This window comes from Triturus cristatus, chromosome 3_1 (assembly GCF_964204655.1).
Source record: "Triturus cristatus chromosome 3_1, aTriCri1.1, whole genome shotgun sequence".
Taxonomy (NCBI): Eukaryota; Metazoa; Chordata; class Amphibia; order Caudata; family Salamandridae; genus Triturus; species Triturus cristatus.
The window spans coordinates 830119643-830137289 of NC_140583.1; the positions used below are offsets into that span (position 1 = coordinate 830119643).

General features: G+C 46.3%; 1 protein-coding gene across 4 annotated transcripts in view; it reads right to left on the reverse strand.

Annotated features, from left to right (window-relative positions):
- OSBPL6 (oxysterol binding protein like 6) overlaps nt 1-17647 on the reverse strand; it is a 690319-nt gene that overhangs the window by 413679 nt on the left and 258993 nt on the right. For all 4 annotated transcript variants that reach the window (XM_085645216.1, XM_085645218.1, XM_085645217.1 and 1 more), the window contains exon 3: nt 8056-8178. In XM_085645216.1, coding sequence (XP_085501342.1) covers nt 8056-8178 — 123 coding nt within the window. The remainder of the gene's footprint in view (nt 1-8055; nt 8179-17647) is intronic.

Here is a 17647-nt window from a genome sequence, read left to right on the forward strand (position 1 = left end):
CTTCCATGCAGAGGGCAGCACACTTCATATCTCAACTGCCACAGTGACAGGACTTCTCTTATCACTTTTACAGTGAGTGGTCGTGGATGTCAGTAACTGATGAAGGGCAGCTAAGCAAGTGTTCTAACTTGACAGAAGGCAAGCAAACTAGCTCATTTGCATAAAGGGCGACTGAATGCTATAGAGAGCCTGTCAGAGTGAGGAAGAGGAAGTGAGGAAGGAGATGAGAAATAGTAAGGGTGTGAGAGAATGAAAGGCTGAGTGACATTGAGAAAGTAAAGGCGAGTGTAACTCTGCTGGAGTTTGAATACTGGTGTGAGAGAACACGAGTAGACAAGTGATAGGGTGAGTGAGAAGGTACCATGAAAGAGTGAGGAACTGACACTGTGGAGAGGAACCATGATAATTTACCCCGAGCTATACAAATGACAGAATGTATAAAGGAGGGAGAGGAAAGGTAAGGAGAGAGTGGGGAAAAGAAAGGAAGAAAGGATGCAGGGAAGAGAGAATTACAAAGAAGGAGGCAGAGCACCAGCGCCCTTGTGACGCAATATGTGATCTGCAGCCACCTTAAATGAAGCGCGGGTATTCAGTAGCAAGCAGTCAGTGGCTGAGCACCTGATACGTAATCAGTGATACAGCAGTTGATAGGGATAAACTGGCACAGGTGTAGAAGAGATCCGAAACTGATGAACAGGGATTCCTTGGCACACAACCTGACAGGTGAAAAAAGTCACTTATAGCCCAGTATAGTAACTAACACGTATCTAGGCGCAATATCTCCGATTGGCGCCATAATTAAATACTTTAATACATTTTATCAGCGAGCGGTTCACTGCACTGTTGTCTGAAACCCTTAACAACAGCACAGACACTCCAGCTGTCCTACTCTGTGCTGCAGTGGCTGACGTGACAGCAAAGTTTGTGATGTAGGCGGCTCTCTGGGCAGTCTCGCTGAAGACCTTCACACTACCACCAGATATTCAACTCCCAAGGTCTCTGCTCTGATAATTCTGGACTGTGATGCTCATGCCACGCACCCTCTGGTAGATATATATCCCATGACATGGTCCATTTAATGACCCTTGCATCTCTAGTCAGAGGATGGAGGGTCAATTTTGTTTCTACTGATAAGTGGGCACCAGTTGTCAATATGAGCGCTGTCATCATTATAGATAGGAAGGGGTGGGAGCACATTGCTGACCTCCCAGCAAAGTTTGCCCCTTAGCATTATGGTAAATGCAGTTTGTAGTGCATGCTTACTTGGTATTTTGCTGGAGTGTTCCACCAAAGTTGGTGCAGATTAGTGCTGTCATTTCTAGACACATGTGTTTCTGGATTTTATCCGTCATCAGCAGAGATCAAAAAACGATTTTCTTCTCGGGTTCCTGAGCAGGCTGCCACAATTCTTACATGTCTCAGTACCTCTCACAGGCGAACAGGTGCATCTCCACTAGCTCGTCAGCTCAGGGACGAACTGTGCTGGGAGGTCAGCAGTGTGCTCCCACCTCTTTCTGTTTAAAAAGGCTCAGTTGAGCCACTGAGCTGACGAGCTAGTGGAGATGCACCTGTGCGCCTGTGAGAGGTACTGAGACTTGTAAGAATTTCAGCAGCCTGCTCAGCAACCCCAGATGAAAATCGTTTTTTGATCTCTACTGATGACGGATACAATCCAGAAACACATGTGTTTAGAGATGACAGCACTAATCTGCACCAACTTTGATGGAACACTCTAGCAAAATACCAAGAAGGCGTGCACTGCAAACTGTATTTACCATAATGCTAAGGGGCGAACTGTGCTGGGAGGTCAGCAGTGTGCTCCCACCCCTTCCTGTTTAAAAAGGCTCCCTTGAGCCACTGAGCTGCCGAGCTAGTGGAGATGCACCTGTGCGCCTGTTAGAGGTACTGAAATCTGTAAGAATTTTGGCAGCCTGCTCAGCAACCCCAGATGAAAATCGTTTTTTGATCTCTACTGATGACGGATAAAATCCAGAAACACATGTGTCTAGAGATGACAACACTAATCTGCACTAACGTTGGTGAAACACTCCAGCAAAATACCAAGTAGGCGTGCACTGCAAACTCCATTTACCATAATGCTAAGGGGCGAACTGTGCTGGGAGGTCAGCAGTGTGCTCCCACCTCTTTCTGTTTAAAAAAGCTCCCTTGAGCCACTGAGCTGACGAGCTAGTGGAGATGCACCAGTGCGCCTGTGAGAGGTACTGAGACCTATAAGAATTTTGGCAGCCTACTCAGCAACCTCAGATGAAAATCGTTTTTTAATCTCTACTGATGACGGATAAAATCCAGAAACAAATGTGTCTAGAGATGACAGCACTAATCTGCACCAACTTTGGTGGAACACTCCAACAAAATACCAAGTAGTCGTGCACTGCAAACTGCATTTACCATAATGCTAAGGGGCGAACTGTGCTGGGAGGTCAGCAGTGTGCTCCCACCCCTTCCTGTTTAAAAAGGCTCCCTTGAGCCACTGAGCTGACGAGCTAGTGGAGATGCACCTGTGAGAGGTACTGAGACCTGTAAGAATTTTGGCAGCCTGCTCAGCAAACCCAGATGAATGCTAAGGGGCAAATTGTGCTGGGAGGTCAGCAGTGTGCTCCCACCCCTTCCTGTTCATCATTATAGATGACTCCGATCTCACCGGTGCCACAAACCTGCTAAGCAGTGCCTCTGAGGGGTGTGTGGCTCTCACTCAATGTGTCCGAGCCACAGAGGGCTCCGACGTGCAGCAGGACGTGTGTATTCCACAATGTATGTAAAGGGAAAATACATTTATTTTGTTCTACAGATAATTAATACTTGAGTGAAGGAGCAGTGTTTGAAAAGGATTATTTCATGAGCTCTCATTTGTAACTTTTTCTAAAAGTTATGTCGTTTTAGTCAATTTAATAGGGAGCAATGGTTTAAATGAATATATTAAACCATATTTAAGGAATAGTGAAGAGTTCACGTCTACTTCCACCGAACAGTAACAGCATGCTTGACAAAATGAATCAGCGGTGCACACAACCAAGAACCTTCCGCACACAAACAGGTCCCTGCCACACAGAGAGAACGAGAATTAGAGGGAACACTGAGTGCTAGTAGACACTGAAGAGGAGGAGACGGTGAGCAGAGCAGGTTGTAAAGAGACTAGATGATGACAAAAGCTGCAACTGTTCCTCAGTTCTTTTTAGAATGGAGGTCTCTGTTCAGCTTTTGACTTTTATCTTAATGGTTGCAATAACTGAACTGAAATTCACTCCTGACTAGATGGAATTCGATAAAACTGTTGCCTGGTTCCTGGGCAGATAGAACCTGGGGCAGGGGGAACATCTTGAATCTGTCCTACTTCAGAAAGGACAGGTTCAACAAGGGGAGATCTAAATAGGACGAAGCCCTCCGTCTGTTTATTGCACCATGAAATAGCAGGAAGAACAACAGGTCCCTATTTCCGAACCCAGTACCCTCTCTATTGCCCTTTGGAGTCTGCACTTTTTGCAACAAGATCGCTAGGTGCTGCTCTGAAAACTGCTCCGACGTAGGTGGAAGATGCAGTGATTCGGAAAGGAATGGCAGGGTACAGCCGAATTGAACAATCTGAAGAGGACTCATTTGTCAGATGTATTATTTTGCCACTTGTGGAGGAAATGACAGATTCTTCCTCCCACAGGGTGGTGGTGCCACTAAGGGCAAACTATAGTGCTTCTGAAGCTGACGCCACAGGGCATGGCGACTGGGAAGTTCCCTCACACTGATGCTTGTACAGTGTCTGATTGATCCTTGTCCTCAGCCCCAAAATTTATACGGTGAAATCATTCGGGAAGGGTGCCCTGATATTGCCTGTATATCAAGCCTCAGGATATGCCACAAAGGGACAAACCTGCTATTGAACCAGAGGGGGTTAAGATGACCAAGGAAGGTGTCTCTGTACATCCCATGAAAATCTGGCGGATCGCATTTATGTGTGGTGGCGAAGCACCTCACTAGGGCCAATTTCTCGCCCCAAGCAAATTGGTTGTATCCAGGTCAGATTGAATGATATATTTGGCTACATCCTAACCACTCTGTGATGGTTTGAGCTGGGTGGATCGAAATTCTTCAGGGACTTCTGGCAATATTTTGCTGACCATGTCTCAAAGAGCTTTTGCATACTCGCAGACAGACAGCTGGCATTGACCAAGAGCATCTGCTTTTTCAAAAGCCTCTATTCTATTTGATTCTCTGTCCGGAGGCATGGGGTTGTAGGTAATGAATTATGGTTCAGCTTACTGGTGGAAGCTTGTACTGGCAGACTTTAGATGTAAGAGGTTGTGTCAACAAATCAGGGTCGCCTGGTACCTGCCTATTCACTGGTGAGAAAAGGTGCCCATTAATGTGTTGGTTAGGGCCTCATTAAATGGCAGAAAGGGTTTGTTCGAAGCCTGCCCAGACTGTAATACCTCTGTAAGCACAGTTTTCTTAACATCCACAGAAGAGAATTGTAAGCCTAACACATCAGCTGCATGTCTTATCACCACTGCAAATGAAACTGTGTCTTCTATTACTGGCCCAGGGAGGACCAACCCAGTATCAGGGAAAGTGTCCAACCCCCTGGCCTCATGAAAATTCATATCTAAATTGTTGTCATCATTATGTGGGGGCAAATCATCCCCATGGTGATCTTCGAAGGCTGGCTAACTTTGATCAGAGTAAGAGTCACAAAAGTGGTGGGCATATTGGAGGGTTGCTCCCTGGTAAAGTCAGTGTCATGTGTAAATCTGAGCATGTAGGGGTTGGGTGTGTCATTGAGAATTTGGGAAGCAACTTCAGTTGACATGAGTTTGGCTCAGAGTTAGTCACCAGAATTGGGAACAAGTCGTCCTTTGGCATTGATGTCAAATGAACCAGCGGGAATTTTGACGCTGGGATGGAAGTGGGCTTCGTAGCTGCAGTGGAACGCAAGACTGATTCGAGAAGCACAGACAGAGTCCAGGATGGTATCTGTGGTAATTTAACTGGAGGCATCCATAGATTTTTGGGGATCTCAAGGTGTGCTAGAGGGAGCTGGAAGAGTACCAAAGATCAGCAACACAGACTCTCTAAAGGCTGTTGCAACAGGTTCAAGTGTGGTTTTGGCTCTTCGCAACTGGTTCAGTAGCAAGACCGAGTGCCATCACGTCTTCTCCAATTTAGAGTGGTGGGATGGCAACGAGTTCCACTTGGCCTTCTTGTGCTGTTTGCAATCAGGAGCGGCCAATGCCCTCGACTTCAAGCGGGACTTGCATGGTTTCTTCTTCCAATATTCATCGATATACAGATGCACTTCACAGTCCCAGACAGTCAATGGGTTAAAAAGGGCACACTCCTTCCACGAATCAGACTTGCACCACAATCCTAAACACCAAAGGTATATCTTGTGCACTTGTGTCACAAATATTTGTATGTAACAGTTCCTACAAGGTTAAAACACAAAAGGTTTTGCAGGGAACATAGTTATCTTGCCCTCTAGTTAATTTTAGTTAAAAAATGTTTAATAGAAAAAGACTCATCAACAGAGGAGAAAAAGGTGAGAGTGGAGCTCTGGATCCCAAAGTCGGAAAAAGAAAGAAAGAAGCAAACAAAGAAAGAAACAAACAAAGAAAGAAAGGAATTTATGTTGCTGCGCAGGGTTGGCGCTTATTTGCAGCTCCATTTGTCACTTTCAGAGTGGAACCAAGTCAATACAGCGCAGCATGATGCCATCTACCAATGCGTGGGAGCAAAGATTCAGGGTCCAATCTGGTGCCTCGGGATATTCTAAAGGTGAGAAATTTGCAATTAGAATCATCCTGCAGGAGCTGAGTTTCTGCCGCCCATTGTTTAAAATCATCAGTCCAGACCTTTTGTGCCAGAATATGCAGCCAGTAATAGCATAACTGGCTTTTTACGTGTATTTTCTGTCCTATTTTCTAATCAAGGCCTTGATCATCTAACAGAGCCAATACTTAGGTGATGGTGATAGTATTGTAGGAAAGACAGAGACTCCTGCTGATTGGCAGGCATGGGAGATGTAGTGCTCCCAGAAGCAGAAACAGTGGGCTGAGAAGTAATCTGGGGAATAGTATGTCAAATAATCCCTCGCTTGACCATCTGAGTTGCTCAGATAATTCTTCAATGGAACAACAAAAACAAGGAAGAGAATCCCAGACGGCATGAGAACGTGGAGATGTGGAAGCCACTGCTTCTAAATACAAAATTGGATGTATCGAAGGCTCAGAAACAGGGCTTGAGGAAGAGCTGGAAACAAAGTGTGAGTCGAAAGACAAAATTAAGGATATTTTAGATCTTAAGTAACAATTTAAAAACAGCTGAAAAATGTGTGATGGTCGATCACAACAGGAGTGTAAAGGAAAATTACGTTGGTGAAATGAGAATGCGGGAGGGATTGAAAACTCTCAAAATGGCCGCTGTGACTCTCATTCCCTAATTTAGAGGCAAATTGTGCTGAAGAAGGAGCACATAGTTTTTTTAACTCAGATGACAAAGGTAGACCAGTAAATGCTAGGTCTTTTAGCCAAAGACAGTGATAGCTGGGTAACATCTAGGCAAGTCATGCAAGCTTTGCACTTACAAAGTCCGTTTTTCATCTGAAAGTTTAGTTTTCTTTCCGCATTTTTTTTATAGCAGAATAAGGGAGTCATTCTATCATAGGAATTGTCATGGATTTGTCCAACCTTGGTATTTGCAGGGCCATTGGACAGATATGTCCTTCCAAAGTCTTACGAATAGAGTCTGGAGAAAAACATGTTTTTACAAACAACAATAACAAGCATTGGCACAGCCAATAGGTCTCGCCTTTGGGACCTTATAAGTGTTTAGCCATGCAACAGTTGCATAACTAAATACTTATAAGGTCCCAAAAGCGAGACCTATTGGCTATGCAAAGCGGCCGTGCGGCCACGAAATTGAAAGTGATCGCGGTAAAGCGCGGCGCGCACGCCCGCGCACATGCACTGTAGCTCTAGGCTGGCCTGGTAGCACTTTTTGGAGCCCTCTCAATAAGTCTCGCCAGACCATCGCATGCGCTGGGTCAGGCGAGACCTAAAAAACCACGATGAGGGTTAGGAACAGAAAATGGACGCGCACAGATGATGCACTCTTCAAAAATTGGCATGAATACCAGGCGCCTGAGGCCACCAATCTGAATAAGATCGAAAAAACAAGAGAACGAGAAAATATGACTGAATGATGAAAGGAGAAATAGGCATGCTAAAGTGGTGGAAATGCAGCTATAGCAATGATGCCCACTGGGCCACGCATGGGGAAGGCCAGTCATACTCAGACACTGGGCACTGTGGCAACATTTGTATAAATATAGCAAGCCTTTGTTTCTCAACCTGATAGCATAATTCCAAGCATTAGATTGGTTGCATGTGACAACATCGAGTGACAAAATATTGTTTTGCAAGAACATCTTGTCCTAAATATCGACTTGCATGATCTCGTGAATATAAGAATAGATATACTATTCTTATCTCAAAATGTCCTTACCTTGAAGATACGTACATGAACGGGGTACATATGTGGAGTTAAGAATAGTAAATATACACTTACCTTTGCATACTTACTTTCATGATATTACAATAGTTTTATGATAGTTTTGGTCATGATATTCTGGCAGAATAATATTCAAAACTCGATAAAGGCAGGTAGTGCTATTGGGTCCTAGCTATAGCAGATAGCTGTCTTGCACTGCTGGCTAAGAGGCACTTGGATGTGAAAGAAGTGTATACACTGTGAGCTACATAATGCTTCTTCGAGATTTTATTTTGTAAACGTGTCAGTGTATATTGTTCAGATCAATTTATGAAAGAGGGCAGGCTTGGCTGTGCCATGAGTAAGCAAGCCTGCACATCCACAGAGTACTGAAACGCATTTACATTGGGGGCAGAGCTCCTAAGATGTTTTCATAGACAACGCTCTCAATTCTCAAACTGAAAATACATTTTTGCTGAAACAGAAAGATTGATAATAAACACCCTACAGGAATTCACATGCAGTGTGTTCTCTGCACATCGTCATAATTAAACTTACTTTGTGCCAGCCTTTTAAAGGCCATTTCCTTTTTTTCAGCATGAATCCTTCATATTTGTCTGGCTTTTGGACGTTAGTTTGTCCTATTTTCAACCCTTCAATAATTTCCCAGCTGTCCACTTCCTACAAAAAGGAACACTTGAGATTATAATTAAAACATTTTAAATACATCATGTTTTATAATAAAAAACACATTATGGTACACATCATTGAAAATCAGAATGAGGCGCTCTACCTTCTCTGATAATCCCTCAAATTACAAGAAAAACATTTCCAAACCAATCATATATTTGTGACATTAGCATTGGAATTGAACGTAGCAGAATTAATACTTACTGCGAATAATTTTGTATGAGTACTGGCAATATGTTGTTTTCATCACTCAGAGCGAACGGACGCACACAAAAAATCATTCACTTATGTCCCTAAAGATGAATGCATTTCAACTTTCAGTGAATAGCAAAACAAACTACTGTTCGATGGATTACCATACCCATGACTGCAACCATATTGATGGGGTTGACCTTGGAGCCATCTACGCTGCAACATTTTCCACGGATTCAAACCAGAATCTTAAGAGATGCATCCTTTCTCGACAATACAAGAAAGGTGTTTAGTAATTTGTTTGTTTCCGGTCCACATCTTTGGCAAGTAAGTGGCCCAGAGCAACCAATAGGAATTGGCAAGATCTCCCTGAAACTTAAGGGATTCAAAATACAAATACCGTTCTCAATGCTACAGGCAACTTACCCATTAACCAACCTACTAATACTTATCTTTGGACACGCAATCACCCCCAAGTCGAAGGTCAAAGGCCTGGAGGTCAACTTCAGCTCGAAAATGATTGTCAGTGCCCAATTGGATTAGTGGCTAGTGAATCAGCCTAAAATCTCTCTTTAGCTGATGCGTCATCACATTGATAGGTCTGAGAAGAGTGCCCATTGATAGTAAAAGGAAACATCTCTCATCTAAATCGCTTAATTTCTGTCAGCATAAGACTACTGAAACATCTATGGTATTGTACTGTAATTGCATATATTTAGCACTTACTACCCTGAAAAGGCATCTAAGCGCTGTTTCGGCGAGTAGCACGCTACTTCGGAACCCATGAAGGATTAGTGGTGAATTAGTATTGTGAAATATGAAAGCAATTTGAGCGGTGGATATATTAGTCAGTTATTTGGATTGAGAAAGATAGTAGAGAGGGATAGAAGAAGGAAAAAGGTTTGCATTTATGTAGCACTTGTTACTCCTGATGATGTGTTAAAGCCCTTTTTCGGCAAGTAGCACGCTACTCTGGAACTCATAGACGATTAAGGGTGAATTATTATAGTGAAATATGAAAGTAATTTGAGTGGTGGATATGTTAGTCTGTTATATGGATTGAGAAAGATAGTGGAGAGATAGAAGAGGGGAAAAGGTTTGCATTTATACAGTGCTTGCTACCCCTGATGAGGTATTGAAGCACATTTTTGGCGAGTAGCACACTACTTCAAACCCACACAGGATTAGTGGGAATTAGTATAGGGAAATATGCAATTAATTTGAGCAGTGGACATGTTAGTCTGGTATTTGGATTGAAAAGGAATAGTGGAGGGATGAAAGAGGGAAGGGTCTAGAAATATATTTGTTTTTTGGGGGGGAGTTTATAGCTGTAGGAGGGGGTTTGGAGTGAGTAAAGGGGGGTGGGGAGGAGTTAGGATAGGGAAATAACAAATTAATTTGACTGGTGGACATGCTAGTCTATTATTTGGATTGAAAAGGAATAGTGGAGGGATAAAAGAGGGAAGGAGGGATAGAAGAGGGCAGGGTCTAGAATTTCTTTTTTTAGGAGGTCATAGCAGTAGGAGGGGGTTTGCGATGAGTAAAGAGAAGGTGGAAAGGGAACAGCCAGAGGGAAGAGTTTAGAAAGGCTTGTTTGGGAGATCTGAATAGTAAAAGAGGTAGGAGAGGATGCAAGGAGGGAAGAGTCTAGAAAGGGTTATTTGGGGGGTCATTGTAGTGGTACAGGGTTTGAGATGAATGAGAGAGTGGAGGTAGAGGATATATTGATAGTGGTATAGGGTGAGAAATAGGTTAGATCTTTGGAAAGAGTAGCAGAATGAGGTTTGAGATGAGTCAGAGGGTAGAGGATATATTGAGAGAGGTTGAGGGTGAGAAATAGGATAGTGCATTGGATTTGCTGAATTAGAAGCAACGTAATAAATATATAGATACACAAGTACATGGAGGGTATATATATATATATATATATATATATATATATATATATATATATATATATATATATATATATACATATACATATATATATGCATAAGGAAGGTAATATATGTAGATTAAGGATGCATGTAATAAAACTCCGGCTTTCAAGTGTTGGTGCACTCTAAATTAAAAAACAAATTGTAATTCAAGAGTGAAGCAATCGTAGATAAATAGTTATGATAAAAGATTTACTTATTTATGCAGTCACTTATATACATGTTAAAACGTAGAATAATGTAACTATAAGTAATAAGTACATTTGTTAAGCAGAACTGCCGAACTATCTATATATTTTTTTAAAAATAATTATTATGCACGTTCATACAAAGCAATACACATATGTAGGTACATTGTTGCAGGGATTCTGTGCAAACACAGAACTATGAGTAGGATTGTGGGACCTTCTTACATAGGGACTGAATCATCCTACCACTTTAGTACCCATCAGCCTGGGACTGACTAGCTATAGCGTCTCACTTGCCCTCCTGCTAACTCACAGAGGAACAAGTGATTAGACACCCCAGAACACTCCCGGCTCTCTCAGGAATCCAGATTGCAAGACACACCCTTTCGCTCACACTCTTGCACTTGTCCACAATAAGATCTGACATAGACGCAAGCAAGTTTAAAATATTTATTTTAACTAACGTCCTCTAGTATGTAATATACGTGCCACAATAGGCAGAAAAAGGCATAACACAAATACGGTCAGCATAGTAAGTAATCCATAAATCATAAAAGGAGCTGTCAGTGAAAGACAGCGTAGCCTTACCTCCCTCCTCTTGTCTAGAAGCAGGATGATTATATATTAGAAGATCTCTGGGCGTTATCTCCAGGCCCCGTACCTCAGTCGATTGATGGTAGATCAAAATCATAGGTGCTCTCATGCTCTCCTCCCTGGAAAGGTCCCTCTCCAAGTGTTTTCTACCTTTTCATATATTCCAATAAGACCACAGTATGTATTCTCAAACAACAGCTGCATCTGTATGTTTTGTCTAGGTGTTAGGGCACGACCAGAACAGAATAACAAGGGGCTATGTTGTTCAACCTTGTTCACAATGTTCAGACTAAATCCCAAGAACCTGCAAAGCGTGAAAACAGCAATAGGTTCTCATGTGAAAATAACAAAAGAGACATTTGCAAAATAAACACATGTAGTAACGTGCGCAAAGCAGCGGGCAATCTGCAGCATGCTCATGCTAACTTAGGGAAGACGACAATGACCCCATTGGCCAAGTGACAACATACCTATACTCCAAATAAATGCTCATATACAGAGGGATATTTATGTTTGCGTATGGTGGTTATGTGGGGAAGAGCCAATTCTTGAGTAGTTTTCTGAAGGTAAGGTGTTTATACTTGGATCTTACGATGGGGGTAAAGAATTCCATAGTTAGGCTGCTTGAACAGAGAAGGATGTGCCACTCATAGTTTTTTTCTTGTATGTTGGGATTTTGAGGAGAGGTGACACGCTAGAGTGGAGGTTCCTTTGTTAAATGGATTTGGTGATTTTAATCCTGATGAAGAGCGGTCCCGTTCCTTGTATCGCTTTGTGGGTGATACAAAGCAGCTTGAAAGTGGATCTTCTGGCAACCGGTAATCAATGAAGGGCTTTCAAGGCAGGGGAGATGTGGGCTTGCGGCTTTATATGTAAGAGTAGTCTGGCAGCAGAGTTCTTAATCCGCTGCAGTCTTTTCATAGTCATTAAAGATGATCCGTGGTAGAGGCTATTGGCGTAATTGAGTTTTGACAGAACAAGAGAGATGGTAGCCTGGACCTTGTGTGGAAATCCTAGATACGGGAAGATTTGTCACAGAGTTTTTATAGTAACAAAGCTTGATCTTGCTGGTTTGTCCCCTAGGGCATTCATTGATATCTTGGAGTCCATGGTCATTCTGGGGTTTCTTACTTCCTTTGATACTTTAGCCAGTGTTCCCAGATCATCAGTCCAGGTGGCGAGTGGATCAAAATGTTTCCAATCGCCACACATTAGTATTTCTGTTTTGGGAACATTCAATTTGAGATGGCTCCACATCATCCATTGATGTACAGCTCTGAGACAGCTGAAACTTGGTGAGTTTCCAATGTCTTTGGGGCATTCCAGTTGAAGGAGTATTTGCGTGTCATCTGCATAATTATAGCACGTGAGGTGAAAATGATTGATCAGTGCCAGTAATGACTTCATGTGGATGTTGAAAAGCATGATAGGGCCTTGAGGGACCCCTGCTTTTGTGAAGTATGGTTTGGACGAGAAAGGGGGGGGGGGGCTATGGATGACATTAGTTCTGTTGCGAAGGTAGGATGTGATCCAGTCTACAGCAGTCCCCTCTATGCCGGCTTCGTAAAGTCTTTGTACCAGAGTGCCATGGCCATCCCTGTCAAACGCAGCCACGAGGTTCAAGAGTAACAGCGCAGCAACCTTGTTGCGGTCAACTGTGTTCTTAACGTCATCCCAGATGGCAACTAGGCAGATTCTCTGCCTCTTCCGGATGGAATCCTGTTTGGAAGTCTGAAAGTATGGCATTATCTTCAATGAATTGTTACATCTGGGTGAATGCTGTTCTTTCTATCAGTTTGCCCAGGAAAGGTCCATTTGTAATTGGTCTGTAGTTGTCGGGGTTCTGCGGTTCCAGGTTTGCTTTCATCAGTAATAGGCGTATGTATGACTTTTTGAGTTCTTCTGGAAATATTCCAGTAGTTAAGGAATTGTTGAGAATTCTTCTTACTGTTATAGCAACAGTGGTTGTTAGAAGAATTGTCGTGAAGGTTTGTGGAGGATAGGGTCAGATGGGCTGCCGGCATGCCTGCTTGCTTTGACCAGATCCCTTTATTCATCATGTGAAATTTGATGGAAGGAATAAAGATTGTATAATCTGTTAATTTTATTGTGTTTGTTTTGAGCCAGGCATGTTGCAGCTTTCTAATTTGTTGTTTCATCTCTTTTATCTCTGTATTTCTCAAAGGTGCCTTTTTTCTGTTGTTCAGTTGTGTTGTTCTTTTTTTTTTTAAACAGATTTTATTAATCAAAGACTCAGTCTTCGCAGAAGAGCAAATAGGTACACCCAGCTAAGGGAATCAAAGGCCCGGTCCATATCTGCTAACAGCAGCGCCGCCTGGTCGCAACGCCCTTGTACGGCCGCAATAGCCACCTGCGCACGGCGTATATTATGTCGAGTCGCCCTTTGGGGCATGAACCCGGATTAATCAGGGTGAATAAGAGTAGTGATATGGGCCCGCAATCGGTTAGCCAATGCCTTGACCTATATTTTGGCCTCCACGTTTAAAAGTGAGATGGGGCGATATGAAGCATGGCGGTCCAGGGGTCTGCCTGGTTTACGAAACACCACCTCGGCATGCCTCCAATCCCGTGGAAGACACCCCCGCTCACGAGACTCTTCCACCACCCCTAGGTAGTGAGGTCCTAGCTGCAAAAATAATTTCTTAAAGAACTCGCAGGGGAACCCATTAGGTCCTGGTGCCTTACCAGAGTTCAGTTCTCCTAGGGCTGCTCCCAATTCATCCAATGTGAGCGGGAGATCCAGCTCCGCGCTCACCTCATCAGACAGAGCGCGAGGCGGGAGGTCATCCAGGAACCGGCCTATCACATCCTCATGGAGGCATTCTTTGGGGGTGTATAGCTCCGTGAAATACGTAGAAAAGCTTTCGGTGATATCCAGGGAGTCTGTAAGAGGCCCTCAATCTGGTCCCACTATCCCGGGGAGGGGCTGAGAATGAAACAACCTCTGACAAAGCCTATGAAGCATCTTACTGGATTTGTCGCCCCACTGATAGTTTCGGCTGCGCGTTGCCAACCGGGCAAGACGGGCCTCATCCAGGAGGAGAGCTGCATAGTTCTGTTGCGCCAGGAGCAGCTGTCGCTGTATAAGGTGTCCCCCCTCTCCTCGACTACGTTGCTCAAGTTCACCCATATTTGTCTCCGCTTGAAGCAGGGCCTCCCTCCGAATCCGACGAGCTGCGGCGCAATAGGAGATATCCACTGCCCACAAGGTGGGCTTCATTGCTTCCCATAGAGATTCTGCCTCTGAAAACCGACCCCACATTAAGTGTCAAGTATTGATCCAGCGCACCATCTAGGCACTCCCTATAGTCTGCCTTCTGGAGATTCCACGTCGAGGGACGTTAACGGAAGAGCCGCTGCGCCCAGCCCATTCGCAGCGTAAGAGACACCGGTGAGTGGTCGGAAAGACCCAGTGGGAAAATATCTGCCTCCACTACCCGAGTCACAGCCGCCCGGGGAACGAACAGATAATCCAGACAGGAGAAGGAATTATGAACCGCAGAGAGAAACGTGTAGCCCTGGGCCTGTCCATGCAACCGGCGCCAGGGGTCCACTCAGTTGAGCGCTGATATTAAGGAGCAATGTTTAGTGATTGGACCAGACAGAGCACCCTCCCCCGGCCGCCAGCGAGCCAAGGCCACGTCTATGACATCGTTCAAATCTCCCCCTATTACAGAGAGACCATCTGGCATATCCGCCCACAAGGCCATTAGCCGCTCCAGCAGGGACCAGGAAAGAGGAGGGGGGGCATACACACATCCCAATACCACTGGTTCTTCCCTGATCGTACCGTGCAGAAACAAGTACCGCCCCTGGGTATCACCCCACGTCTTAATATGTGTATATGGGGCTCTGCAGTGAATTAAAATCGCCACCCCCCGTGATCCCCGCACAAATCCAGAATGAAACACTTGTGTGTAACCATACCGCTGAAAGCAGAGGGCCTTCGAGCCCATAAGATGCGTTTCCTGTACCATGAGTATATACGCATGGGCCCTCTTAGCATACTGGAGGATAGCCCCCCGCTCGATTTTATCCAGGGCTCCCCTGACATTCCAGCTCACCACCTAGAGAGCCTCAGAGGAATCCCGGGCCCCATCAGATGATCCGGCCATGAAGAACCCTGGTAAAATGGAGGGGTGCAGGGAAGGGTGCGCGGCCCAAGCCTAGTGGCCCAATAGTGGAGCAAAGGAGTGCGACTTGATAACAAAAACATAAACCATAACTGAAACATCCCAACAAACCCCCCACCCTATACTACAATAACACTGAAGCTTCTGTCGCGGTGAGTGCCGCCCGCAGACCCCAACTGGGAGTCCCGGCGCAACTCAGCCAATGGATCCCCAATGTACAGCCCAAAGTCAGCAGGCAACCCCTCTACCGGAAGCCCAACTGAGGAGCCGGCCTTCACATGAACCCTACCGATCCATACGACGATATCTGAGTGATCAGGAACTGCTGACTCACCCTCTGGCTAGGAGCCTGAAGGAATCTGCTGGGATGCCGAACTGGCCTGGGAGGCCACACTGCAGGAGCGGGACCGTCGTTGGGATCTGGACCGCCGGTGATCTTTAGGTTTTGGCTGAGAATGCTTGAGCGCTGCCTCACTAGAGGAAGAGTCAGAGTCCCTTGGCGGCGGTGAGTGAGGGCGCAGCCGTACCCTCTCATCCGTCCATTGAAACACCTCTTCCGGCGTGTCGAAGAAATGGGTCCAGGACCTATATACCACCCGCAGCCGGGCCGGATACAGCAATGCATACGGAAGCTTAAGATCTCTGAGATGTGCTTTAGCTGCCAAGAATGACTGCATCCGCTGTTGAATTAACTTTGTGTAATTAGGAAAAATCAAAATACGTGCATTTTTAAAAAAGCAGAGATTCCTTAGCCCTAGCCTTCTTAAGGATGACGTCGCGGTCATGATAGTTCAACAACTTTACAATAACGGGCCTCGGACGGGCCCCAGGCGGTGGTTTTTGCATATGAGCCCGGTGAGGGCAGCGGGACAGGGATTCCGGGGAAGCCAACCCTCCAGCCAATAAGTAAGAAACTGCTCAATGTCCCCCCCTCACACCCTTCGGGAAAACCAACAAAACGGAGGTTGTTGCGCCTGGCCCGGCCCTCTGCATCCTCCACACACATCGCCAGGCCCCACTGGGTCGTCTCGAGGGTGGCCACGCGTTTCTGTAGAGTGGCGATGTCGTCCTCCACCCCCAATATCCTCGTTTCAGTCTCTGTGATGCGGGCCACCGCGTTCCGCAGGTCCTGATGGAGGAGCATGACATCCTAGTCTACCGCTCCGATCTTAGCATCCAGGACATCTCGAGACTGCGTAATCGTGGCCATGAGCCCAGCATTGTCCGGTATCTCAGGACCCACACCCTGACCCGCGGTAAGCGCTACCGCGGCGGCCCCAGGGCCTGTGTATTTATCGAGCGTGCTCTGCTTGGCCGAGCCACCACCCGTCATGTCCCGTGTCATAGTATCCACCGGGCCCGTCCAACACCCGTGTACTCCGTACCAGGCCGACGAGCTGCTCCTCCCGAAGATCACACGCGAATACAAGCCTCCCACGATCCAATCAGGCCACCAGGCACAGGGCCACAGCAGACCGAGGAACAGCCGGAAAGGGCCCCAGGGGAGACGCCCAGGACCCCACCTGTGGAGGGCACTGGCCTATGCGCAGGACAGACGGGCCGTTTGAACTACAGCGGGCCTCTCTGCAACCTCCGCAGTAAAGACAGTCACACAAGACCAGACCCGAGGGCCAAGAGTAGGCAGGCCCCTACAGTCCCCACGAGGCATCCCAGATATTTGCCCCCACCACACATAGGGCACCAAGCCACAGCCAGGAGCACTAATGGGCCACCACCCCCGCGCACGACAATGCACTATGGGTGTCAGCGGCAACCCAGGCATCTAACAGCAAACCCTGGCCCCGGTAGAGCGTAGGCAGACGGTCGCAGGTCACGGCACCAGAGCTCCGTGCAGGCGGCACCCCTCCGCGGCTCGAGGATGCCGCCGAAAGTCCCAGGGGTGTCTCACAGCGGCCCGACTCAGGCAGCCGATAGCTCCGCCACCAGCACTGCGCAGCGTGGAGGGGAAGGGGGGGCAGCCTCACGCGAGTCTCGCGCCACAAATGTCTCGGGCCGCCATCAGCACCCGACCCCTCACCTTGGTAATTGTCGCAGAAGATCAGGTCGCCCCTGCCAAGCCATGTCCCAGCACTCCACGAACGCCTCGCACAGCGCGCCCTCTGCCTCCTCCAGCAATGGCGTCCCCCCATCACCTCCGGGCCGCGTCCCGGCCATTACCTCTACGGCGCGCCACAGGGAAGCACAGGGTGTAGGGATCACACGCCTGCCTCCGATCACGCCCCAGCTAGGACGCGGTGCAGATCCACCAAAACAGGATCGGAGGGAAGGATATTTAGAGGATAAGTGCTTAGGCTGGATGGAGCTCCCCTAGCACACGTTCACCATCTTGGCTGCCAGGCCACGCCCCACCTGTTGTGTTGTTCTTAGTGGTACA